The sequence below is a fragment of the Anopheles coluzzii genome, chromosome 3 (genome assembly GCF_943734685.1).
Source record: "Anopheles coluzzii chromosome 3, AcolN3, whole genome shotgun sequence".
Classification (NCBI taxonomy): domain Eukaryota; kingdom Metazoa; phylum Arthropoda; class Insecta; order Diptera; family Culicidae; genus Anopheles; species Anopheles coluzzii.
Window position 1 is genome coordinate 46,587,138 of NC_064671.1, and position 26,248 is coordinate 46,613,385.

Sequence of the window (26,248 nt, forward strand, 5' to 3'; positions counted from 1 at the left end):
AAGGCCTAGTTTATTTCGAAGCCTTTAAATTTTTTATATAAAGTTTTCTTTACACAGCTTACCCAGCTATCTTTAAACAGAGCGGTTGTTAATTGTGAAAGCCTGTTGGAAGTGTGCAGTATTTGTGATCCTTTTGTTTTACCCTAGTTTTATTCCTCTCGCACATGATGGTAACACCACCGGTCCGTTTAGCATAAAGTTTGTTAATAAATGTTGCTTCTGATTGACAGCAAAAGGTAAAATTATTTCGAATCTGCAAATGCACACTTATTGCACGAAACAACTGTGTCTCAAGAAACGTACAAAAGTCACCGTTGTGACGGCTGTCAGCAGTTGACTCAATTTTCGCATTTCACAAAATAAAACCCTTCCCTCTGCCCCTCGACACTGCCGCAGCTTCCCAAACAACTGAAACGTCCTGATCCTTGACGATACGTTTTTCTGCTGCCAGCACGCATCCTCCCAGGAGAGGAGGAGGAGGAGGAAAAGTTTAAAGAAAAGTCAACTTTTCTCTAACAAACTTCGAGACCAAACGTGCAGGAAGGAATCAAATTATGAAATTCCGTTTTTTTTTCTCCATCCGTACTAGCATATGCTTGTTTTATGGGAGGAGGGGAGGGAGGGAGAATGGAGGGGGCAACTGAGTGGGAGTACCCATCCAAAGAAGCCAATGTACGAAGCCAACGTTCTGCCTGTGTAGAACGTGGCAGCCATTAAAAATGGCACAAATACTTCCACATTTTTAGACTCATTCGCCAGCAACAACACCAACAACAACAACAACAACAAAAGGCAGGACCATAAGAAAGAAACCAAAAATTGCCACTATGAAAAAGGCCATCTTTCCATCAAAACAGTTCCACCCACCCCACCCAGGGGCTGTCCCTATGTGCGCCCAGCATATGGAGTCGCCTGGCTGGTTGTTGTTACGATGAGCGTCACACGCCTTCCCCGAGGACAATAGAGAGGGAGCAGTGAAGCTGTAGTTGTGCATAGGGCGCATAAATTGCCCGACTCTCAGCGGAGATTTGAGCGATGACAAAGGCGCATAATAAACACTTGAGCGCACTTTTGCAGCATAATTCGTCGCCGCGTTCCCCTTTTTGTGTCCCTCTTGGTGCTTGATGCCGGGGGTCATATGCATGTGAGAGCGTGCTGTGGTGAACAATGTTAATACGAAGCAAACATAAAAACGATTACCAACGCGCTTCGCTAGCGCGTTTGCCTAGGTTTGCCCCACATCCAGTACGATAGCTCATTTTGTGCAGAAATTAGGAAATTACGCTACAATGCATAAGCCCTCCGATTAACTCCGAAAGGAAGACTGCATGCAGCCACGCTGGATGCTGAATGGTATGAGTGTGTGTGTGTGGGTGTGGTGCGAATCATGCAAAGTGGGGTGGAAATTTGTGAGTGTGCTGATATCGACTTTTGACTCAAGAACTTTTATTTCGACTGACGGCCGGATGGGGTCGCGAGGGTCACGAGGGCCAGACGGCGGGCGAGTGGGATCCCATCGGAGTACCTACTTGGGCTGAGAGCACCGAGAGCTTACTGTTGTATGCTGTGCCAAGCGAATGCATAAATGTTTGGAAATTTTGTGCTGTGTGTACACTTTTTTACGGCCCATGTTTTATGGCCGTCCGGGGAAGGAAAAATTCCATTAAAAGTGACTTTTTTCGTCTTATAAACTGACTCGCCCCGCGTGTGACAGCGTAGGCCTGGGCACCATTCACCGTGCACCATATGCCATTTCGATTCTATTGCTCAGTAAATCAAGCGGCAGCTCGATTTGACTTTGTGTCGGAATACTTAGCAGTTTTATGTACTTCTGCACATCGACACGTACAGACACACTACACATCAAGGTTTGGACAAGCTTGCGAAAGAACGAACAACACAAATGCATAAATGCTGTCGTTTAGAAAATGATAAATTGATTCGAAATTGTCTTTTGAAGGTGAAAGAAAGATGTGGTTTGTTTGCATATTTTGTTCGCTCTCTAAATGAGAACAATAAATGGGTTCTTGTTCGAAGCATATTTACCACGAAATTTGAGTGATATTCATTGTGGTACTGCAATACCAAACAATTCAATATCAGCTCGTTTGCCACATCAACAATGAACCGTTATGAACCAATCGAACAATGTTGTTCGTCGCACCGCAAAGCTGGAAAACATACAGAACATCACTATCATTTCCTGTACAGCGGAAATGCCGCGTTGCATTTCACAAACTCTCGTTGCTCCGTTTCACTCTCCAGTCACCTCCTTGCTCAGTGTGCAGCGGTGTAGCGTAACACCTTAATGCCTACAAAACACGGGTTCCTGCACAACGGAACAAACCCCCGGTCGTACCGCGGATATTCAAATTCAACGTAAAGATTATACACAGAGAGCGAGAGAGATAGAGAGAGAGAGGGAAAGAACACGCGAATGGATGCTTATTTTCTATGCAAACTGTCTGCCACTCAAACGAGGAGAGCTCCTGCACAGGCGAAGCAAACCGTCACGACAGGGAGCTTTCTTCGCCAAAACTGGATGCGGAACCGTACACCCTGGCGCCGTTGTTCGATTGCAAATGATGAGAACTGATACGCCACGCAACGTGATGTGTTCCGAATTGAATTTCCACACCGGGAATACCACACCGGGGCTAGAACGTAGGGGTTTGATGAAAATTGAATGGGTTTTATGCCGTGTACGCTTGCGAGCCAATCGCTCACAATAATCTCTATTTAGTTTCAACGGCATCATTCCCCCCAGCCCAGTGGGATTGGCCGGAAAGAACTCGCGCACGCTTTTGGGATTTCGGCTGTTCTGCCGTTGCTGAACGAGCGAGCACTGGTATGCTCAACGGTATACTGATATGCAAAAGCTATTATTTCTCAGCCTGCTTTTTTAATGTGTAACCAAAGGGACACGTTTTTTTTTCTTCTGTCATTAACCCACCCTCCGGCGTTAGTGTTGGTGTTTAGCTGGGTGCTACACGGTTCACTTCACTGACTGATTTATTTACCATCGGGAAGTTTTTCTTCAAACTCAATTCCAAAAAAGTTTTCCAAACTGGATATGCTTGTGCCCGTTATCGCCCGTACAGGCAGCTACATTGATTCAGCAAAGGCAGGCTCATAGGATGCCGCCCACCAGTAGCATAGCTGGCCTTTAGCATCCGTTCGAGTTGCAAAGGCTCGCCAAACTCATCTACGTTCTAGCACACACCCCATTTGTCCAACTGTTATTATCAATTTTATACAATTTTCCTACACGCTTTTCCAAACTTTCCAACGTTACCCTTTTCCGGAACAACAACGGCTCTGTGTTGGTGGATGGATGATTTGATAGAGAGCTGTATGCCCTGCGTAGATTTCGCTACATGCTTCTGAATGCTATTGATGAGAACTTTTGCGATGAATAAACAGAAAAAGCGTGCGCTTCGGTGAGCTGTTTACGGTTCACCTACAATTTGCCGCTCACCGGGGGTCAGTTGGTGCTGCAGCATCCAAAAGGGTAGCAAAAACAAGGCTAGCAAAAGCTCCGTGAGACAGTAGGGGGAGAAAAGCTTGGGTTGAGGTGGGAGGGCAAATACAAAAACGAATGAAAAAGTTATTTCCATTCCAGGAACAACGAAACAGAAAAAAAAGAAAGGTTACCCAACCCGTCACATCCTTTGCTAATGGAGGTTTTCTCGCATAGTGCTACATTTCCTCAAGTACACGATTCGTCAGTGAGGTTTCGAGCTCGCCCATAAGGTTGGCCAAGGGGACGGGGGAGGGATGGAGGTTCCCGTCCATTGCGATCCGGTAACACTCAAAGCGATTTCCACCTTTGTTACATCGTGATCCACACACATACATACATACACGGTTGGTCGGTCGGTCGGTTGGTCGGTTGGTCGTGTGTTTGCAGTTCACTATCGGAAGTGTAATGGTTGAGCGGTTAGTTAGTTGCCTGCCAACCGAGCACCGAGTTGCAATCGTTCGTTCTGCCCAGGCAAGGTCGCCCCAGCGCGGGCACAACTATACACCGGGGGCCAGCAAAAACGCGAACAAGGGGGTAAGAGGACATGGGAGCGAGGGGCGGAGAAACGACCGGAGCGACGAGTCATCATCCTTCAAGTACAACTGTTCACGCTTTCGCTCGACAGACTGCGATTTTGGAAGGTAAACAAGATAAAATACAAAGTAATTAAGGACGCGTTTACGTCCGGTGGCGACCGTCGTTGCCGCGCGCGCCCGGTCCCGCTTTTCGGTTGAACCATTCCGGTACTACTACTACAACTACACTAGCCGGGCCGAACGGGGGCCGTCAGTACGCCTTTTGGGGCACTTGTGCGTTGTGCGCTCGTGCTATTGAAATATTTAAAGTATAAGTATATTGTTGCATGTGGCTTAGTTGCGAGTCAGCAGTGTGTAATTTATGTTTCCAGCCTTTCCACTCGACTCGCCCATGTAACGGAGGAGATGTGGTTGAGAGTGTGTTGCGTAAGATTCGTACGGGAAGCTATTTCAGAGGAAATGTCTGCATTAGAGTGAACCGCGCTGGACATTGCCAGTTGACATTGCGCAAAGCAAATGTAAACTTTAGACGTATCCGTTGGTGCAGGCGAAGAAGGGGATGGTGGGGCAAATGGAGAGGGCACATAAAAAGTCGAAAAAGTTTAAAATAGTTCAGCTGCAGCTGCAAATAGCTGGACAGTCCTGCTCTTGCTGGATGTATGCATTAGTTGGTAGAGTTTTATAATTAGTTTGCACGTTCCTCTAGGAGCGAGAAACTTGTACAAATTTGCAGATAATTCACTTAGCCTTGGGAACGTGCAAAACTAACCCACTTCATTTGCTCAACTTCAAAGTGTGCTGTTATGCACGGGTTTAGAGCATTCACAAGAAATGTTGTAGCATTACAGAACTCAATAGATACAAATCCTCACAAAAAGTGTATCCTCTGGAATGCAAACTCGGCATGTTTGGTTGGTAAACACACAGTTATGAACTCCACGCTTCATCAATATTTTGCTCATTTTTTAACCGCACACATAAACGCCAAGTGATTCATTCGGGTAAAAATAACACACTACTCAAACAAACACGCACAAACACCAATCTATTAAACTGAGGCCCCCTCCGATGTACCTGTTCCATCTGTACATTGTGTTCCTGTGTTTGCTGACATTTCGAAGCTCCCAAAAGAAAAAAAAGCTCGCACACCACACTGTACACTACGATCGTGCGCCGCCTGGGTAGTAAAGGGTGTCAGCCCTCCACACCTGAAAGGGGCAGGTTTGTTTGCGTTGTGTTTGACATTTGTCAGCCGACCGGCATCACGATGACAGAGCATCGCACACATTTCGCCAGGTCATTCCGGTTCACCCTGACCAACGCGAGTGATAGCACGTTTTACATTACGTTTCATTGTGGTCGCCCCGCGTGTTCCCTTCCCTACTCCCCATCAAGCCACCCCAGCAAGCGATGTTTCAAGATGTGAAAATGACGTTATTATTTGGTTGTCGGCGCCATCAGGACAGGTGTGCAAATAGTTTGCCGGTTAATGAATTTACGAATGATTGCCACAAAACGCGCCGAAATAAACCAGCTCAAATGGCATCATTTGGCCCACGGAAGGTCGTCAATCAAGAATGGTTTAGACAACAACAAAAACAACAACAAAATAAATTATAAAAATTAGCGGCATGCCGTAAGACACACACACACACCGAACCAAGCAAATCGATGTCTAGACATTGAGGCGAATGCATCGAGCAGCTACCGCCATTCATGGAACGTCCCGTGAAACACAGGCACGCAGGCCAACCTAAAGACATTTGGCAAGAAGCATTGTGGGAATAAGCCTAATTTTGTTCACACTTCCTAAAACGATTCCACCATTGTATAAGCGAACAGCTCCATTTCGCCCCAAAACTGGCGCTGTGTTCGGTGCGCCATGGGCTATGCTCGCGGGATGTTGAATTTAGATGCAAATTCTAATTACACTACGCTTGATTGCGTTGCTCGGCGGTACGGTACGCACTCTGGTGGACCGTGCGCGGCATTAGAACGATGCCTAGTGGCATTATCTACCTGGGTGGGCGCTGTACCAAAATGTTAAATGTGTTTCGATTCGGTCAAGGAGAACGGCCCAAAAACGGTCCAAACGACTTCGGCTTATGACAAATTGCGGGCAATGTTCTTTCGCATCGTTTTTATATGCCATTTAGCTGGTGCGAGGCTTTCAGAAGGTGTCCTGCCAGTCTGATGCCTAAGTTGAATGCGTTAGCGCTATCGTTATAAACAGTATCATTTAACATCTATATTATCTATTTTCTTGAGGAGTTGTTCGGTTGCTCCACTGTCAATGGTTTTCGTTATCATTTTTCATAACGGACTTTTTTTCAAACGGACACTTGGGTTCGTGGATGTTGCCCTTTGTTTAAGCATACACGAACAGTGGAATCTTCCCAATTTAATAGTGGCTACCTAGAATAGACCGTTTGTGGTTCTATTTCAATTTAAGTCATTCTTCCTTACATGGACAAACTTATTCGACAGTTGATTGTAAAAAAACATCATAAAGAGACAGTCTATTGGGTTATGATATGGATCAATAATGTTTGTTGTGCCATTTGAGACTCGTAAATAATGATTGCATAGAAATTGCAGGATTATTCAGGGGTTATAGTAGTTGTGAGACACTTTCTTGACAATTTCTTGAACTTTAGGTGTTGGGAATTGAACTCGGCGGTCGGCAAACTTTTGAGGTGAAGGGTCAAATTTACTAAATGATCGAGAACCGCGGGCCAGAAGAAAGATTTTTCTTTGAGTTTAAATTATGACGTTATAAAATTGTAGAAACAAAATAATTCATTGATGCTATTGGACACTGTAATTGTTGATAGATTTATTTTTCATCGGCCTTGATATCGACCAAATAAACTTCGAAATCGGCAGTTCCTATTATTAAATTGTAATGCAAAGATTCATAAGTTAAGGATATGCTGAAAAATTATCGAGACAAAACTACATTTAGTAATTATCAAAATGCTTTTCGAACAAGCCATTTGCCATTTCAAACAAATTGAAAACTGATTCCTTAAAAATGCACTTTGTTAATCTTTGCCCTCGTTAAAAGCAACAGTGTTGAATCGCCGAACTCGTAAAAACAAGAGTGGCTTTTTAATGTTAGGTTTAGTTTTCAAATACGATCGAAAATAGTCTGGAAATAGATAAATATGAAACCAACATATTTGAGTGGAATTTAGAAGAACTAATGGAAGAAGAAATTATTATCACGAGAAAAATGCATGGATCTTTTTCACTATTTCTGAAACTTTGCCTTGCGTGTATTGCGTTGGCGAAAATCGAATATCTTTCGTCGTAAAGTCGCATGCAAAACATTAAATAAATTTACTGCTGCCAGACGTTAGTATATCTCCTCTATACAAAATCTCGTATGCCACTTCCATCATTCTTAAAGACTTATTGTCACGTTGGAGCAATGTTTTTATTACATATTGAACTCTAGTTCGACCATACTGATCCGTCATACACATTACGATAATTAAAGTTGAAAGATACAACGGTATAACATTTCATTCTAAAAGATCTGCAGTAATTTGTATACGAATAGTTTCTTCCAATCTTTTGAAATCGGTCAAATACTTTCGCGGGTCGGATTGAATGTTGCGGCGGGCTAGGCTTTGCCGACCGCTGCTCTATAGCAACCTTTTTGGATAAATACAATAGCAATTTTGAATGTGATTGTCTAAAAAAATGTGCTATAGATTCCAATTTCCAACACAAGTTTATTTCCGAACGATAAAAAGTCAAGAAAGTGTCCCAAAACTATGAGAACCTATGAAAATCCCTAAATTTCCATCATGTAGTTTAAACAGTTTTCAACAACCAGCATCATTGAATCGAACAATAATTCATAAACAAATTGTTGCAAATTAAAGGTGTCTAACCATCGATCAAAGAATGCATCATAATAGCTTTATCTCAGATATCGATGTTTATTTCAGACAAATCGTCCATTATATGCCTGGTGGCAAATTTTCCAGACTAGATTAAACAAATGTTTGCTGTACATGTTTTGATTTCGATTGCTTAAAAATGCTTGTTTTTGTTTACATTTTTTTGAGGAATATGATTATTTTTATAAAACAAACACAGTACACCGGATAAGACCGGCCCATGACCCATAAATTAATTGTTTCGTCACCAGCTGTGCGCTCCACACGTGTCCGCCACTGTACACAAGTACGCTGATAACGATGGCCGTATGGCAAAGCTGGAGATGATTACTTTTGTAAACACCATCCCTTTGCTTTTAGCTGATCCCGAGGGTAATTTCCGGCTAATGCACGCTTTCGCAAAAGCTCCATTACGTTTTTGTGTTGCTCTAATCTACACCAAGCCTAGCAGCAAATCTTTCGCAAGGTGACTCTATAGCTTGAAATAGCATTTCCAAACAGGCTTCGTAGAAGTGCGGACCTTTCCGGTAAGCATCCGGTCCGCCGTGAGTGCCATCCTCAACCTTTACCTTCGCGCATTTTAATAAACTCCATCGTCACGCAGTACATATGCTGAAGCTTGGACTCACATGCAAAGCTAAAAAACACAACCACTCACACACAAAGAGACTGCTTTCAAAGAAGGTATTCCATGTCAGTTAAATGACATTGAGCGAGTGTGAGGGCTAACGCGTTGCCCTTTGCTACCCCCTCTGCCAAAGCTCTGGTGGTGAATTTTCCCGATCCTCTCCAGGGCTGAGCGATACGAACAGTCCTCAACGTCGACATGCATACTATGGTTCTGGGATTTTTAATTACTTTGCATAGTTGCAACGGGCAGAATGCGATTCGCGCTTTACCGTTACCGGCAGCCAGTATGGTGAAGCATCTACAGCGTCACTACGCAAAAGCTAGCAAAGGATGGCATCTTTTAGCTTCCGCGTTGAGGCCCGAGAAATCGGGCGGGTCCTGTCGGTTGATGCTGGCGTGAAAAATTGCCTACTCACTATAACGCTTTTTGGCTGACGAGGCGAACGAGTGTTTCGCCTGTTGATGCACGAGCTGAGAGACTGACTGAAGCACTGAAACTGTCAAGTGTTAAGCCTTTGTGCACTTCGGGCATTATGTAAGACAGCAACATTAAACAGGACAGGAGTAACATTTGCGCTGACTGAATGAAATCTGACTGGTCTCATTTGTTTGGGAGCAAAGCGAAAGCATGCAATTCACATTTGAAAGGGATGTATGTATTAGGCTGTAAGTGAATCCCTTTCAATGATGCATAACACTGGTTTGATTATGCGTTGTTTGATGTCAAATAAGCTGAACTGATATTCGCATGTAATCAACACAAATGTTCAACATACAGGGGTTCTCTCATCTATTCAATATCGTACAAAGAGAAGCTTAAACCCATAAAGTGTATTGAACCATTTGCTCGAGTTCAACATGCAATTGACATAGGATGTACAGTAACCTAACAGAAAACATTACATTCAATTCTAATAAATTCTATTGCAAACTCATTATAATGAAATCACTTTTATCTTAGTTTTTCTGCATTAAATACAACAATTAACTTGAAAACTTCTACAATAAATTCTTCTAAGTCCGTCAAAGTAAACTACCGGAATCTGTGATGAGGAAAGATATTTCCTTGTCGACTCGATACAATGGTAGGATTGTACATTTTCTTCCTTCTCTCCTCCACTATACCTATACCTGCTCAAGCAAAACGTATTCCCACCAGCACCAGAGATACGCAAGCTGACATTTTCCAGCTTTTAAACACAACAATAACCTACCGGCAGCACCGACAGTGCTTCTTCACATGACAAACGACAGGCAGCACAGTATGCACACGAGTGCATAGTGCGTGTAACCTCATCCCTATGCATGGAATTCTTTTGATGCACTTTTACTGCTCAGCGTTCCTTTTACTCAACAGAACAGGCGAGGCAACAGACAGGGTACAGACGGTGTGCTGGAGAAGATGCTGCTTCTCTTTGGTGAGATCGTTTTGCGTGGTGGTTGCTTCCGTTTCCGTGAAACATAGTGTACGATGAAAGTACTTTTTGATAGAAGAAGGTTTAATGTCGTACTGCGTGACATTCGAACAACGAACATTATAGGTTCTTCTGTACTGTTGTGTGTATTTTTTTTTTGTTGAGCCTAAAAAATCACACCACTTTTGGGAAAACATTAATGCAGCAATCATGCACTGCACAAGTCTTTTGGGGAGATCTGGTATTGTGCATTTGTTTATTTTCTCTGAACACTATTCTGCAAAAGTGGTGTAATTTTATTTAAATTTTCTTCATTTGTTTTGCAATTCATTGCGAAATTCATTTCGATATGGATTATCGATCCCCTTCTAGACTATGCTCCTTATGTTTGCGCAATATATCAAGCATAATAAGGATTTTCCATCAGAAAACTTCATTGGAAGAAGGCTTTCGTAACACTTTTTCAATAAGTCGACCTCGATTATCCTAGACTGTAATGTGTGGTATACTTGTAATGTAGTGAATATAAGAAATTATTATAGTTGTTTTCTACTATGACGCTAGTAAATCAAATTCATCAAATCATTAGATACCTAAGATACGCGTTCGTGAAATGTATGTATTTTATGCTATGTACGATCTAAACCAGCTTTGCCAATTTTGCCACATAGAACCGCTGTTTTGGCCTATCCACAACATTTCCAATCAGCTTACCATTTCCATTTAGTTGTAATGAGGATTGGCTCACTGAACCTATTCTCGTTTCGTTCCACGGGGACTTAGCACTTGAACCATATGGAAATGCAAAGCCCACGGTCTGCACCAAATTGTTCAAAAGCTCCCCCACTATCCTGCAATTGCATCCAATGCAACCAATCCCACTAGCTGTGTGTGTTTCCACCTCCATGCGCACACACATGGACATGTGCTTGTGATAATGGTACTCGGATGATTTACAAAGCGATAGATAAACGAATGCGCATCATCGAGCCCGGATAATCGATTTTGCTGCGAATTGAAACGTTCGGCTGGAATTGAAACATCGAACGTCGGTTGCAACTCTTAATTATCGCAAAAGGGGTAATATGCCTCGGCCGGTAACAGCACTTCGAAGGTGTGGTGCATTCATTTGCAGCCCATAATCGGTACCGGTACCGCAATGGGATTAACCTCACGCTTGCCGAACGCATTTAGCCGGAAGGCCGGCCCGGTGTGGTGTGGACTATTAATTACTTGTGCCGAAATCAAACATTTATCAACAACAACCGGACGGGACGCTCGTTGGGACCCGTTGGAATTTAAAGCATAACTCCCAACGACGCACAGGTGTTTGTTTGTTGGCTGTGCACAGAAAAATGGCTGCAATTGTGATAGGATAAATTAAAAAATTAATTATCTCATTGTGGTCACCGCACGGCTCAAGCCGTTGGCAAATAAACTTCCATCGATAAATTGCACCTACACACACACACATCCGGGTCTGTTTGGATCACTTTTTGATTAATCATATTGTTTGTAATCTGTCACATCAATGATTTACTGGTGGATATCTCGGATCGGATACAGTTGATGGTCGGATTGGTTATGAACTGTCAACAATGCAGATGGCTCTATTGATTACACGCCGTTGCTGGTCCATTGATTGTCTACTGGGCGGAAGGGTCGAACAATCATGTGTACATTATTCTGTTTTGATCTTTATCCTGTTTTATTGAGTGTGGGAATGACTGATTGAAGTGCTATTTAGTGCAGACATTTTGTTTTAGTTCAGAATTGATTTTTGAACAATTATTTACTATCGCTGATATGTTATCTAAACGATGGGCACTCATGTCGTGAACGGATATTAGAGGTTGTTAAAGAAGAAATCGTGGGAAAAATTCGAAACATTCACACTCACCTCGACCAGCTCGATCATTAAATGGTAGAAGTGCCGGTTTCATATCACTGACTATGACTTTAATAGTGAACGTATAACAAATTTCCCTCTTAATGAGATTAAATGCAATAAAATAACAGAAATGGGACCAAAAAGTGGTTTAAGACTCAACATAAGATATCTGAAAAACGTAATTAAACGAATGAAAATAGCTTAGCTTAGTATTTTTCAGATCGCGGTTTCTAGAGCGCGAGCACCCATGACTAACGCTGTCACCGCGCGGCTACATGAGGTGAAATATACAGCGAAATGAACTATTTGACAGGTGAAATATTTGACAGGTACAGCTAAAGGGTTGGGGGAGACACAACATCCGTTTTCGAAATTCGATTTTGGATCTAATTACGATTTTGTGCACGTTATTTGTTTACATTGCACATCAGCTGGTTGCTGAGATGCTTTATCCGTCAGATATTTCGCCTGTCAAATAGTTCATTTCGCTGTATATTTCACCTCATGTAGCCGCGCGGTCATATGTCGTTCAAAAGAGTAGCTTTGACAGCATTTCCCTCAGCGCTATGGAAAAATATTAGTTAAAAGCTGCTGCCAAATTCTTGAAATTGTTCCGAGTCTATTTATAAATTAATCTGCTTTTTCCTGGTACATGCAATGAGCATTAATTATTAGGTAGCATGGTATTAAAAATAGAATATATTCATTGCAGAACCGTTGTTTCCTAATCGAAAAAAATTAGTACTCATATAACCATACTTGTAAAGCGTCCGTTTGTACTGAAAATTCATTTGTTTAATGTTCCTAACCACTTCAAAAAATATGTTTTCTAGACATCTGATCACAAACTGAGCAATTTATTCATATGAAAGTTCGCCATATTACAGTGCAAGATAAAAAAGCTTTGATTGGAAGTAGACAATAAAATGCAGTATTATTCTTTTAATTTAGGCCACTATTTGCCTTGAGTGTTGCTATCTTTTCCGAGTGCTGGCATGATTTTACTCTGCGATTCTATCTTCTATACTTCCTGGCTACTTCTAAATAAAAAAAAATGGCCACGATGCACTAAAAGTATTATTTTTTTGTTCCGTTTCTTGCCGATGCACACCTTAGAATACAGCATATTGCTTTCCCTGTGCATCTGTACATTCTTTGATCAAGCTTCTTTTTAAATTTTACACCCGGAGGCATTTCATGGCTTAAACGTTTTTGCCTCAAATGAGCATAAGCGAAACCATTTTTCATGTTTTATTGGTTCCCGTATTCGCTTTGAAAAGTGCATTCTTCCAAAGGGAATACAACAATCTAATTTACCACTTAAGAAGCAATCTTATGGCCGAATTAGTTTATCCAATAAATTGTAAGCTAAACTACCGCTTGTGAAGCAAGTTTATGGAGGAATCAGTTTATCAAATAAATTGTGCAGTGTGCAGTGTTTTTTTTTTTCTTCTTTAGAATCAGTCTATTTCCTTTTCGATAACAGTCCGTTTTAAATGAAATTTGAATAACCTTACCTGCTTCAGGATAGTGATGGGACCGTGATAAGCATCATATTCTGTCACTGTTGTCAAACGCTCGCGTAACTTACCCACGTGCACACACTGCACACACCCATGCACATTGCCCGCTGTGTGAATTTACTTCCAGTAACAGCAAGAAGAAAGCTCAGCATAGTAACTACACGAAAGAGTGGTTGCATATGATGTATGGTCGGAGCTACTTTATATCCCGGCCTGTTAGCATAAAGGTTGATTGGGTTTTGAATTTGTGACCGTCGAGAGAGTATCGAGAGGTTCACCTTGCTTGAGATGCACACTTGAATTGATTTTTTTTGTATACCTCAACTCTGTGACGGTCCCCTTTTACGATACGGAAAACTCCCTGATTCAATCTGGATGGACGAGTACAGTGTGGAATAAAAAAAAGGCATACTTTCTCCAATAGAAGTACTTTCGAAGGTAGAACTTGCAAAGAAAGTCGGTGCTCTTCAACCAACCGACGAAGAGGTGAAGCAGGGTGAAGTATGATGGTGGCAAGTGGCAGCAGGCCTATAGTAATAGTGCAAAGGTGCAAGGTATTTGCTTGAGTACATTCAACCGTGTCGTGCTGCTACGGAATGCTTAAAAGGGGAGTGAAAGGCTATGGCAGTTGGATTAGCACTTTAGGAAAGAACCAAAAAAGGTGTTTCATTTTTATGTTAACGATTTGCGATAACAGAGGACAGTGGTACAAAGAAGCTTCTAGCATAATCGCGAATGTATTTTTATTATACAGTTTGTGAACGAAAGTTTATAAAATAATATAAAGGAAATAACGGTCTTGTCCGAAACGAATAATTTATCTGTAATTTACTGTAACATTGCAAGTAGGGATAATTTTAATATTAGATAATTAAAATCATTCCCTTTAACACTACTGCATGTTTTGTAAAGCCCTTTAAATACCGGTATTGAATAGGAATGCACTCATTCCTTTAACACATCTAAATAACAGAATTTCATCTCATTAAGCAAACGGCACATGATGTATGTTGCAGCGATGGCTCATTTATCTAACGAAGAGCTGCTGTCCAATGTTAGACTGCATAACCTGTATGAATGAAATCCAGTCAAATTATTTCACGGCCTGCTCAACAAGCTATCGTTCAGCAATATAGAACCAAACTAACCGAAGAGAGCTAGTTTGGTTCTGTTCGGAAAGCATTCGCTTGAGACGCTTGAGCACTACAAACCATAGAAAACAAAATGCGCCAGAAAAATGCAGCCACCGTAAAACCACCAACACCACTGTTAAGACCGGTTTGCAAAGGGTTTCAGTTGAAATGTAGGCTTACATCTTATTTAACTTTTCCTATCTTTGAGCCTTATTTCAACTTGCTCGTTGCCCGTTGCGGTCACGCCGGTAACAAGCCGCAGCAGTTCAACAAGAATCTGCCCAGAAAAACCAATTCCAACCGGTGCATTCATCGAGTGGGCCAGAGGCACCCCGGGACCCCCGGAGGCATGCTAGCCCTGCACGCTACGTCGCTTTTGATATTCTAATAAACTTTCCGCTCCGAGATCAGAGTTCAACTTTGTGTCTGAACTTGCGCGTTTGCTGGATGCCGGGTTGATGCTGCTGCTGCGAAAGAGTAAAACTGCCCGGATTGGTCATTCTTGTCATACTAAGCAGAAGCAGCTACGTTTATTGCCTTCCACAGGATTCCTTTGGCACGAAGCAAAGACCCAGACGAACGGACGTCCGTTGGAGTATGACCAAACTCATTCAATGTTCAGCTTAAGTTTCGCCTCGCTAGCGTACCCGATGATAATGATGGCGATGACGAAGATGGTCACACGCTTGCGAAAAGAGCATCGGCCCTGGTTTGGGGCAAAGTTTTGGGGCAAAACGTCAGCAATCATCATCAACCCGACCCGCGCTGGCTCGGTTCGCTTCTTCGGTGCGGGTGATGAAGTGGAAAGCATCGTTTCTGAGATTCCCCCACCTCCCCTGTCCGATGAACGCAAGCTTTCTGCTGCTACCACCCATCCATCAGTTGGGGCAACGTTTAGCGGGCCACTCTGCGGGAGGCGCGCGGGATATCCGCGAGTTAAACGACCTGTGAGATGTTGGGCTGATGGAATTGAATTATAACACTTTATGTATTATGAAAGCGTAATGAAGATCGACACGGGACGCAAGCCCATACCGTACCTTTGAATCGGCACGACCGACGACGTCGCCAATCCCACGAAGCTTATGGGTTTGACGGTTCGTTTCGGATAACAGCAGTTTCTGCCAGCCACGAACTAACTTGACTCACACACCCGCTTAGTGTGCCCTTTTAGCAGCTGCCTTAAAGTTTCGGGTTCAGGGTGCCAAGAAAGAATCATTTCGCTAATGAAATCCTTTCATATCCCCTGACAGTACACGGCGGCGTACGGTCGCCCGTATGGAATCGGATTATTTTCGGGATTAATAGAAGCTCCGCAGGTCGAGGTCTTGAAATGGTCAGGCCGATATACTGCCTTCCATTAAGTGAATCGAAATTTAAGCTCTTCAGCCATTCTTTATAGATTAGAGCTGGATTGATTAGAGATGGAAAGTCCACGTTTTTTGTGTATGAATGGTAAATAATTGTATGAATGGCGAACTGAAAATTTCTGAATGCTTTAATTACTAGTTTCTTAAAATCGAAGCGAGATCTTCTAAATAAAATATGACGTAAAATCCACAAGATTTCGCAAAGGGAATGGTCCCTCAAGTGTGGTGGTTCTTGGATTTTAATTTAACATTTGGTCTTGGAAGGCCCTCCCATCGACTAAAAAACGTATAACAGTGATGACAACAGTAGCTTGTCCATGGTGAGGATTGTGAAGCAGCACAGCTTCCAAACTATGATGATGAAATTCAACAACACTATTTGTAAAAACCCAGCTGCTCCACCCCGCAAGTGCTTTCGCAAGTGTCCAAGAGCCGTTTTATAAAGCTAACCTGCACCGAGCTCCCACCGTGATTAATTAACCTTTCCTTAGCCTTAAAACAATCGTCGCACCGTGTGCTTAGTGAACTCATTCCAACCGGTCGCTGCACAGCGGAACTACTCGTGTACCTACCTCGCCGCTACCATCGGGGTTTGACGTCCAAAGAAAGTGGTAGCCCCGGCGTACAGGCGGTGGAAGAAAAGTTTCGTGAATACTTTATTAACCTTCTCCACACAATCCATTTCCGTGTTGGCGTGACTCTTCCTCGCCGACTCTGGGAATATCCTGGGGCTTTGCACGCAAAATCCCTCAACAAATCCTCGCATCTTTCTGCAGACGCGCTCCATCCACCACAACGAACGAACGAACGAACGGCACAGCGGCAAATTTCTTTCAGCGTTCAGTGAAAAACGAGTGGAACTGTTTTAAATGTTTTTTAAAAATTCATTACTTCGGATCGTTGCCGTTGCACTACTGGTGGTAAGTACTGCTGACCGGTGCCACCGGGCTGGGCCACGGGGTTGGGTGTTGGGGGAATGGGTTTTCGAGAAGATTTCTGGTTTCAGATTCGGACAACAACAAAGCCTTGGTAGGATTCCTTGGCAGGCGGCTCGGGCGACTTGTGGATGGCCAGGCGGATATCAACTTGCCCGAGCTTGCTGCCACGCTGGTTGATATATCAGGCTCGGGAGTATTATTTCTCTTTATTCAGTTCACTCAACCAACGGTGAAAAATATCCTCGGCAGCAACAGGGACCAAATGCTTACGAGTAGGGCCGCCACGAATGGAAGGGTAGGACGCTACCGGGGGTGAGAATGATGATACTAGGGAACGCGCCAAACTTTAAGCTGCGGTAAACCAAACCATTGCCTGGCCCTCTCCCTCTCTCTCTCTCTGGTCTGCTTTTGCACCACAGGAAGAGCACACAGGCAATCAGGTTGTTCTTTGTTGTCCGACCATAGAATTTGGCCGGTGGTGCTACTGTGTGTATTTCATCATAAGGCATTTCATTCGTAATTATTCCGCTTAGATTACCGCACACCATGGTGTGAAAACGGAATAATTAAGTGATTTTCTTGCCTGGTTTTCCGTGTGACAGTCATAATTTCGAAAGAGGCCAAGGGAGACAAGAGGGCAAACCTCTTCCAATTGCCAATCCCTTTGTGAAATGTTTTCTGGAGCGTAATTAAATATCGTAGAGTGTGCAAATATTTGTTGTAGCTTTTCTGTTTAGTGTTTTTGTTTTTGGTTTAAGCTAAGTTGCTGTTGAAGATAATCGTATTTTTGACCTTAACTTCCACTGGGGTGCAACTAAATTTGCATAACAAGTAGAGGCTCCTTCAAAGAATCGTTTCATAATTGTATTTTTGATTTTCTTAAACCAACTTGAACTATCTTTAGAAAACAATTGAGAATCCTCGCTTGCTGTTGGTTATGTTAAAGATACTATGCTATTACTTTCTAACAGCTCTTTGTAGTGAATTTATTTAGCCATACTAGGTTAAAATCCAGTGCAACACATAATACCCTTGTACAAACATTTAAATAGTTTTGAAATTAGAATGAATTCTGTTAAAATATCCATCAAATCAAAAATACATAAACTGTAAAATTTTATATGGAACACGTATTGATCACTATCTTCAATACCAATCGGTAACTGGTAAATATTCAATTTGTGCAAGAAAATTAATCGAATGTAAAGCAAATGCTTTCAGGCTTTTCGTTCTTCAGGGCACCCCGGCAGGCTCTGGCCCTTATTGTAGACCTTAATGAATCCGGTAGGTCATCCCGGGCAATGGAACTATCACTGACTGACACCTACGAGTTGGGAAAACGCCCGCATCCCTGCTTGAATTATCTCGACTGCCGGGTGGAAAACGGGTCCGGCAGAAGGCACGAGTCGCGGCGCTTCGGTGATAGGATCGTTGGAGAAAATTAAAAGCAAACAAACGTTTCTTAAGGCTCTGTAAGGATGAAAGAAAGTGTTTCTAACCCTCCGCGTTTTCCCACGTGCCTTTTCCTCGTACCATGGTCGCATTTCAGGTGTATCAGGTGTCGGTTATTTGTAGTGTAGGTTTGTGGGTCGACGAAAGACAGAAAAACTGAAGGCAAACCCATATACTTTGTCGTGAACTCTCCAGCGCTCAATCATAGGTGTCTCAGGGTGCTTGAAGCAATGAACATCTTAACTATGCTTCAGTTTCTTAACAAAAAGTGAAGCTGAACAGCCTCTTAAGAAAGCCACATCCTTTCATAAAATGTTGCTTTTTTTACCTGACTCCACCTGAGCTGATAACCTGAACCTGATACAAAAGGTCTGCCACATCGGTATGTCGCTCATTCACACTAGCTAAAATGAAGCTGCGCTTTCGTATGCTCTCCACCTAGAAAAATGGTTCATTTAAGGATGTCGTGTTTTACACAACCAAAATCCGATCCAGCCTTCACCACAAATTCTAAAGAAAAAACATGTTTTACACCTATCCGAAAGCTATACCCGAAGCAGACAAAGCGGACATGCAAGCTTGAACTGGCTTTTTAAAACACGATTTTCAATTTGCCACCTGCTGACTATAGGTGTCGCATACTGTACTGTGTGTGCGCACCTTCCGCCCGCTAGCTAGCCGCGGCACTGTTCAATTTAGCAAAATCTCAACCGGAATTGGGAAATTTCACAACCTTCCACTACTATTTTCACTGCAAATGACATGTGTTTGATTTATTTCTTCCGCAGGCCGTTCACAACAGTGGCGTTATTTCGGGCACGTTCATGAACAATGGCGCCGTCCGGTGCGGAACGACCGTTTGCCGTCCCATTTCCGGTATCTACACGAAGACCAACCCGAACAATGGGTACGTTCACGTGGCCACCATTCCGGCCGGTGCATCCAATATCACGATAACGGAGCTACAGAACAGCCAAAACTATCTCGGTAAGTGAACTGAACCCCGTCGTGTTCCCCTTATCTGCCCACCATCATGGTTGGTGTTGGTGCACCATCATTAGTACACCATCATTCGAAGTGTAAAAATGCTCACACACATACACACACTCACATTAATGCCAGCATTTGTAGAGCGATGCTAATGCGGAAAGCGCTGCGGTCACAGGTTGGAAGAACACATTCTACTAATGAAGAAATAAAGGCAAAAAACCGAAGCACTAGCTATGCTAATGCACTTTAATCGGCCTTGAAATGGCCTACCCGTCGTGTTCCTTTCACACCATCGTTTTTCCGGGTGACCCCAAGGAAAATTCCCTTCTACTTAGGGCCCCCGTTATTCATCTACACTGCTCTGCTCTGTCTGGCTTACTTAAGAGGGTATTAAATATGTGTTTATTTTTAGTTTATCACATTCCTTGGTCAGCCAATACGAATACCGGCCGAGTGCGGGTTGTGAGGAGTTTCCTAAACAAACAAACGAAAAAAACCGATGAAAGCATCCGACTTCCACTTAATGGACACCGTTCGCGCCACTTGCGTTGCAGCATTTCCTAATGGCCACAAGAACGTAAAAGTGACACGTTTGCCTCGAGCTGCGTGCGTGTGTGGCAGATTGTTTTTGTTAACTGTTTTCTTTCTTCTCATTCGATTTTCATTCCCACTTCGGAGGAAAATGAATAGAACTTTCTCACTAACCTCACTATTGCTACCACGTCTAAGTACATCCCGTTGCGAGGTTGCTTGGTAGTCAGCCGAAATGACCCTTCATGAGGTAGATTTATGAGCCGTTAGGCACTATGCTGACACTATGAACACACGCACACACCCACCTCTCACAAGCCCTCCTTTCTTGTGCTGCAAGCTGTCTGATTTCAACCATTAAACAGCGTGAAAAGCAGCGAAGAGGACCCATGTGTGGGGGCAAACGGGGCACATCATAACACGCTCCTGACCGGGTGTCGGAGCCATTTGCAGGTGTGCCGATTTGCTGCCATTTCCATATGTGCACTGAAGCTAACCGGGGCTACCGTTCACACCCGTTCGAGCTGTCATCGTTTGTAACTAATGCGACACTTTTTTCACCACTCACAGTACCATTCTCTGCAACATTATGCGGTGCTTTCACTCCATGCATGTCCATTTCCCGTTCCCTGGCCAAGCCTTCGAGGGGAAGGTCACTTAAATGTTGAAGTTCGGTTCATACAGGTTTTCAAACAGCGCTTTTCATTTGCTGTGTCTGGAATGTATTTTAACAACGTTCGATGCATCTGTGCTTGCCCGGTCACCGGTGTGTCGGTGTCTTTCGGTGGGCGGAAGCTTGTGAATAAATAAAACCAGCTCTGAAGAATCTTGTTTTTACCTGGGTAATGTCCACACTCCCACACCGCTCCCATACAAGCATTCCCTCATTCTTCTTCGGTGTTACTTATGACGGATGAATGCATTCCATGAATGGTAACCGCATACCGTGCTGAAGGACGATCCGGCTCGATGGTGTCATTCTGTGCACGTTTGCACGCAATAGATAAGGTTAGGTAAATTAGTTTTACTGTAAGTAAATTCAACACACATTCAGCATGTTGTACGCTATGCATTCGGAATTAAACTGTCCCAAGGTGAACGAAATATCACAGCATTAGCTCGCCACAGCTTATGAATTCCCTAATAAAAATTACAAGAATTTAAGTGAATACATATCAGATTTCTGTTATCTAGCTTTGCTGAAAATGCAATGGATAACGAATAAGACCATTTTGTTTAAAGAATGCAATCCCAATCCCACGTACTATGAGCCTTTCCGGCGAGACACCATAACTTGTTACGCTGGGCTGGCGATAAAATTAATTGGAGGAATCCTGAAGTCATAACATACATGGTTCCTTGCTAGTCGATGTTATCCACATCCCATTATGGTGTCTAAAAGGGACGTGGCGATGTATTTTTTTTAACAAAACGATATGGTGCTCAGACACAATCGATTTTAATAGACCCATTTAGAAAACTATTTCACCTACCTCATGTAGCCTTTTAACTCCTGCCCCTTCAGGACCTTCGACTGGTCAACAAAGAGAGATGACCAAATTAAGATCAACATTTGTTGCTCTGGCTTTACTATAGTTGTTGAAGGATGTAAAAAAAATCATATTGACTTTGCCCACAAACAGGAGTGTCAAAGTTATAGCAACAGGAAGTATGATTTTTGCATGAAATGTCAATAAAATTCGTCCGCAAAACATGCACCATGTGAATGGATAATTCCATCTAGAAATCATAAAATTGAGAATGCCATTAAATGAAAAGCTTAGTTTACCTCCTATCATTTCGGTCCCTACTCCATACTCAAGTGCTATGTTGAAACATTATGAGAACTTCCCAGCACCAAACAATGGACTACCCCAATAATCCATAAACTGTTGTCCTTCAATCGGTTCGCTGACCGACTATAGACTACACCCGAGCAAAAATTAACATAAATCGCATATTAATCCAATAATAATCGACCGGCTATAATAATAATAATAATAATAATGGATCGGTGCAACACTTTGTTCGCTGCGCGCCGTATGCAGAAAATAGCAATTGAGATAAACGGAGATTGATGATGGCCGTCGAGACACGGGGATGCATTCATCCCATGCTAAAAGCATGAACGGAACCACTTCTTTCTCTTCGTTCGTAAAAACGTTCCACGCGTGTATATTCAAATACTCTACAGCTGGGAATGATTTTAATACTTGGTTTGAAACCGAAATGGATCACTAGTGCACAAAATGACACCGCACCCAAGAAGTATGCAGTGGTGGCCGCATTGCACCAAACCTCACTGTTCGACGGTAATAGAACATTGCTCGCACTGCCTGTCACTCCCATACGGCGGCTTATGGCACAAAAAATGTCTGCACCATAACCAAATTGAGATGGAAATCTGTCCGTACTGCACACCTTAATTTACCTTCCATTTTCATCTCAAAAGTCGCACTGAACCATTATCCATTAATTCGTGCGATGCGCTGTGTGATTTCCCTTCACACCAACCGACCTGAAATGGGGTGGCGTTTATCTAGCGCGTATGTTTCGGGGCTACAGTTGTTTATGCAGCCTCGGGAATGGATTTAAAACATTGAATGTCCTCAGCTACCCTTAAAAATTGGTATAAAGTGTATCAACAAACTATTGAAAATTCATAATCAACCACTCTAGAGCTTCACTCTGGCATATTCATCATTCGTATTTGGTATAATTATAACGATTGCAGTGTTTTTATTACAAATTATAAAAGCAGTCAAGTCTTCAAAATTGATATCAATATTATATAAAAATCACATTTTTTTTTTGTTAAATTTTCTAATACCCTTAAGACTCGATACTTCACATGGTAACATTTACAGGGTTTTCGAAGTAACTTTCGAATGTAAGCATTGTTATTCACCGCATACAAAGTGTTATTCTACATCGATCTGACATTTCATTTCCATCACAATAATTGTTAATTTCTTCAGCATGATTTTCAACACGACTAAAGCTGGATTGAGTTTGACAGTTCTTTGTTATGTGTAGAAAATCATGTGTTAAAATTGAAATTTCATTTTGAAACAAATAAACCATTTGACAGCTGTTGAAAAACATCTTGAATGCGATCAATAACAATGCTTACATTCGAAACTGACTTGGAAAACCCTGTATAAGACATACAACTTAACAGCATGCTCGTTTAAGCATCATTAACTATTTATGCTACATTATTTTAATTTAAGAGAATTCGCACAATAAATTGAAAAACTACTCAGTTTTACAGGGTTTTCCAAGTCAATTTTAAATGTAAACATTGTTCTTCACCGCATCTAAGATGTTTTTCACCAGCTATCAAATGGTTTATTTGTTTCAACATAAAATTTCAGTTTCAACATATGATTTTTAACACATAACAAAGAACTGTCAAACTTGAGACATGTTGAAAATCTTGCTGTAGTAAATAAAAATTATTGTGATGGAAATGAAATGTCAGATCGATGTGGAACAACATTTTGCATGCGATAAATAACAATGTTTACATTTGAAACTGACTTGGAAAACCCTGTATGTTTGAACAATTTTTTCGAAATTCAAAGGATCAACACTCGTTCACTAGTGCTATATCAAAAATTAAAGTATTTTTTTATTTTTCCATACAACACTTTTCTAACTTATTCTATCAAAGTATAACATTAAATAGATAAATAGATAAAAACTGTTCCTAATAATTATTAAACTCCATCATCGAGTTCACTCCATCAGCCATTCATCCCAACAACGGAGGCGCCTAGTACTTATTGTAGTGTTAACGTGTACCCTATAAGTACTAAGCCTAGTACCAAACAAATGTTAACGTGTACACAAGTAACGTTTCCTCATTTATTAGCAGCTACCTATACATATAATACTTTATTGTTAAAAGTATGTGTAGGTGTATTTAACACCGCACACAGTTTATTAAAAGGAATTGTATGAATTCTGTTCCATCTCGCAGGAGCTAGATAACTTCTAATTTACCAAAGAAGGAAAGATAGGTTGTGATAGTTGGTGTGTATGTCTTTTTTAGACTCTAGTTTGTGTCAAATAAATAGTAAAATCGGTACTCAAATACCTTACTCAACTGATATAATTTTCTCGGTCCAAAAGCGTTGTTGAACAACTAAATTTGGTAATAACTCATCGTGACTTTAAGTGCTTGTTCCCTATTTTCGGCAACCAATGCACGACTTATTTTCATTGAAAATAAAAGCAGCAAGATATCCTTACCCGAAATTGATGTTTTTTGAACATGTTCACCAGCTTTAGAAAAAATACATTTTCCAACTTTTGTTCCGTTTTCGTTTCTCCGAACTCACCGCTCCGACAGCGCTGAAAACGGCCGATCAACGGTTTTTCATCAATGGTGACTACACGATCTCGCTCAGTGGACATTACATCGCCGCCGGGACCGTGTTCGATTATCGTCGAGTCGATGGGCTGAACAACGGGTCAAACAGCAGCTTCCGGCACGTGGAAGGTATTACCGAATGGGTGACTGCACTTGGACCAACGAACGAACCGGTGCAGGTGTTTCTGCTTTCACAGTCACCAAACCCGGGCATCAAGTACGAGTATCTCCTCCCCGTCAGCGTTAGCCCTACGGAGCCTTCATCGCTCGAAGAAGTTCCCAGCGCCGAAGGTACGTTAAACTTCAATAACAGCATACATTCACAGAAAAGGGAGGAGAAAAACTCCAAAATCCTGTCATCTGTAACACCCCAAGGCAATGCAAGTTTTCAACGAACAGTGTCTCCTTTTTATCATTTTTTTTTCGTTTTGCTTTGTTTGCAGCGGGAAATGAAATCTCGGAAAAATCCAATCTGCGAGTGCCAAAGCAGCGAGTGATGAGCTCTTCCAACAACAACAATACCGGTACCATCCCTGGTACGGGGCGTGTTGGTCAGCGTAAGCGCAAGTATCTCTGGAAGGTAATCGGGTTTAGCGCGTGCAGCAAGTCCTGTGGCGGAGGTATCCAGCAGCCTATCATAAAGTGTGTCCGAGAGTCTCCTACGCGCATTTTTTCGGCCAAACGCTGTGCCCATCTGCAGCAACCAGTGTTGAATGAGAATTTGCTACGATGTAACACTCAGCCCTGTCCCGCGTACTGGAAGCTCGGCGACTGGGATCAGTGCAACTGCGAGGAAAAGTACGACGAGGAAGTGTTCCGCACACGCGAAGTCAAGTGCGTCCAGGAGCTGTTGTCCGGTATAGTCATACAGGTTAACAACGGTGCGTGCATGGATGAGTTGCCCCCGAGTACCGAACGCTGCGAGTGTTCCCGCGTGGTGAAACCCACACCGCCGAGAACGGAGAAGCCACGGTACAGACCAACCGAAAGTCAACATCAGCACGAGCATCGCGGTCATCGAGGACATCAGCATCAACAGCATCACGATCACCACAATGCGCAGTCGGGTCACAGCCACACACAGAACGATGCAGAAAATGGCCCATTAGCGAACGGTGGAGGCTTCGCTGTACCGCACAGCCGTCAGCGAACCGATATTAATCACATCAACTATCGAGCAGAGGCCAAGAAAACTGGCGTTTGGCTTACGGCGAACTGGAGCACTCGCTGCTCGACAACCTGCGGCATTGGGATGCAGACACGGTCGATCTTCTGCGATCGTAGTTCGTCGATCAACTCGGAGCGTTGCGATCTGCGCATGATGCCGGAAACTTCGCGCGAATGTACCAGCAATCGGGCATGCGAGTTTGGCGAATGGTTTGCGGGTCCATGGACACTGGTAAATGCATCCCTGCTTCTAGATAGTTTGTTGCCGATCGCAAGCACTGACGCATGCTAATTTCCTTCTGCTTTACAGTGCTCCGGAGATTGTTTCAACCTGACGCGCTCCCGAACAGTTCTTTGCATTCGCAATGATCATTTTGCGCCAGAAAGTGAATGCGATGCTGACCTGCGACCGTCATCGATCGAACCATGCGACACTGAATCATTTGAAGAATGTAAACCGAGGTGGCACTTTTCCGAATGGTCCGAGGTATGTCGATGAAAATGATTGTTGTTTTCTGCCAGTTTTCATTGTTATAGTAACTGGTAATAATAATAAGTTACAGTGTGGAAATCCCACGAACTAGTTACAACGAATTCTGGTTAATGTTGTCAGTAACAGTTATCATTATTTTTCATGTTAAAATGCATTTCGAAAATATTTCGTTATTGCTAGTAACTCATAACCCATTGCTAGTTACTGGTTATTTGTTATTAGTGCTAGTTACTGTTAACTCTATTCCATTTTTCCAACCAGATGCTTGCTACTGATTACAGGAAACTATTTATTTCAACCAGATTCTCTTAACCATTAATTTCATTTCACTGCATCAAGCAGTTACTTGTAACTAATTATTGTTTAC

General features: G+C 42.6%; 1 protein-coding gene across 1 annotated transcript in view; it reads left to right on the top strand.

The window, feature by feature from the left end:
- Window positions 1-26,248, top strand: part of LOC120954926 (thrombospondin type-1 domain-containing protein 4) — a 93,067-nt gene that overhangs the window by 65,066 nt on the left and 1,753 nt on the right. The window contains exons 8-11 of the mRNA XM_040375273.2: window positions 19,111-19,309; window positions 24,201-24,512; window positions 24,665-25,620; window positions 25,699-25,875. Coding sequence (XP_040231207.2) covers window positions 19,111-19,309; window positions 24,201-24,512; window positions 24,665-25,620; window positions 25,699-25,875 — 1,644 coding nt within the window. The remainder of the gene's footprint in view (window positions 1-19,110; window positions 19,310-24,200; window positions 24,513-24,664; window positions 25,621-25,698; window positions 25,876-26,248) is intronic.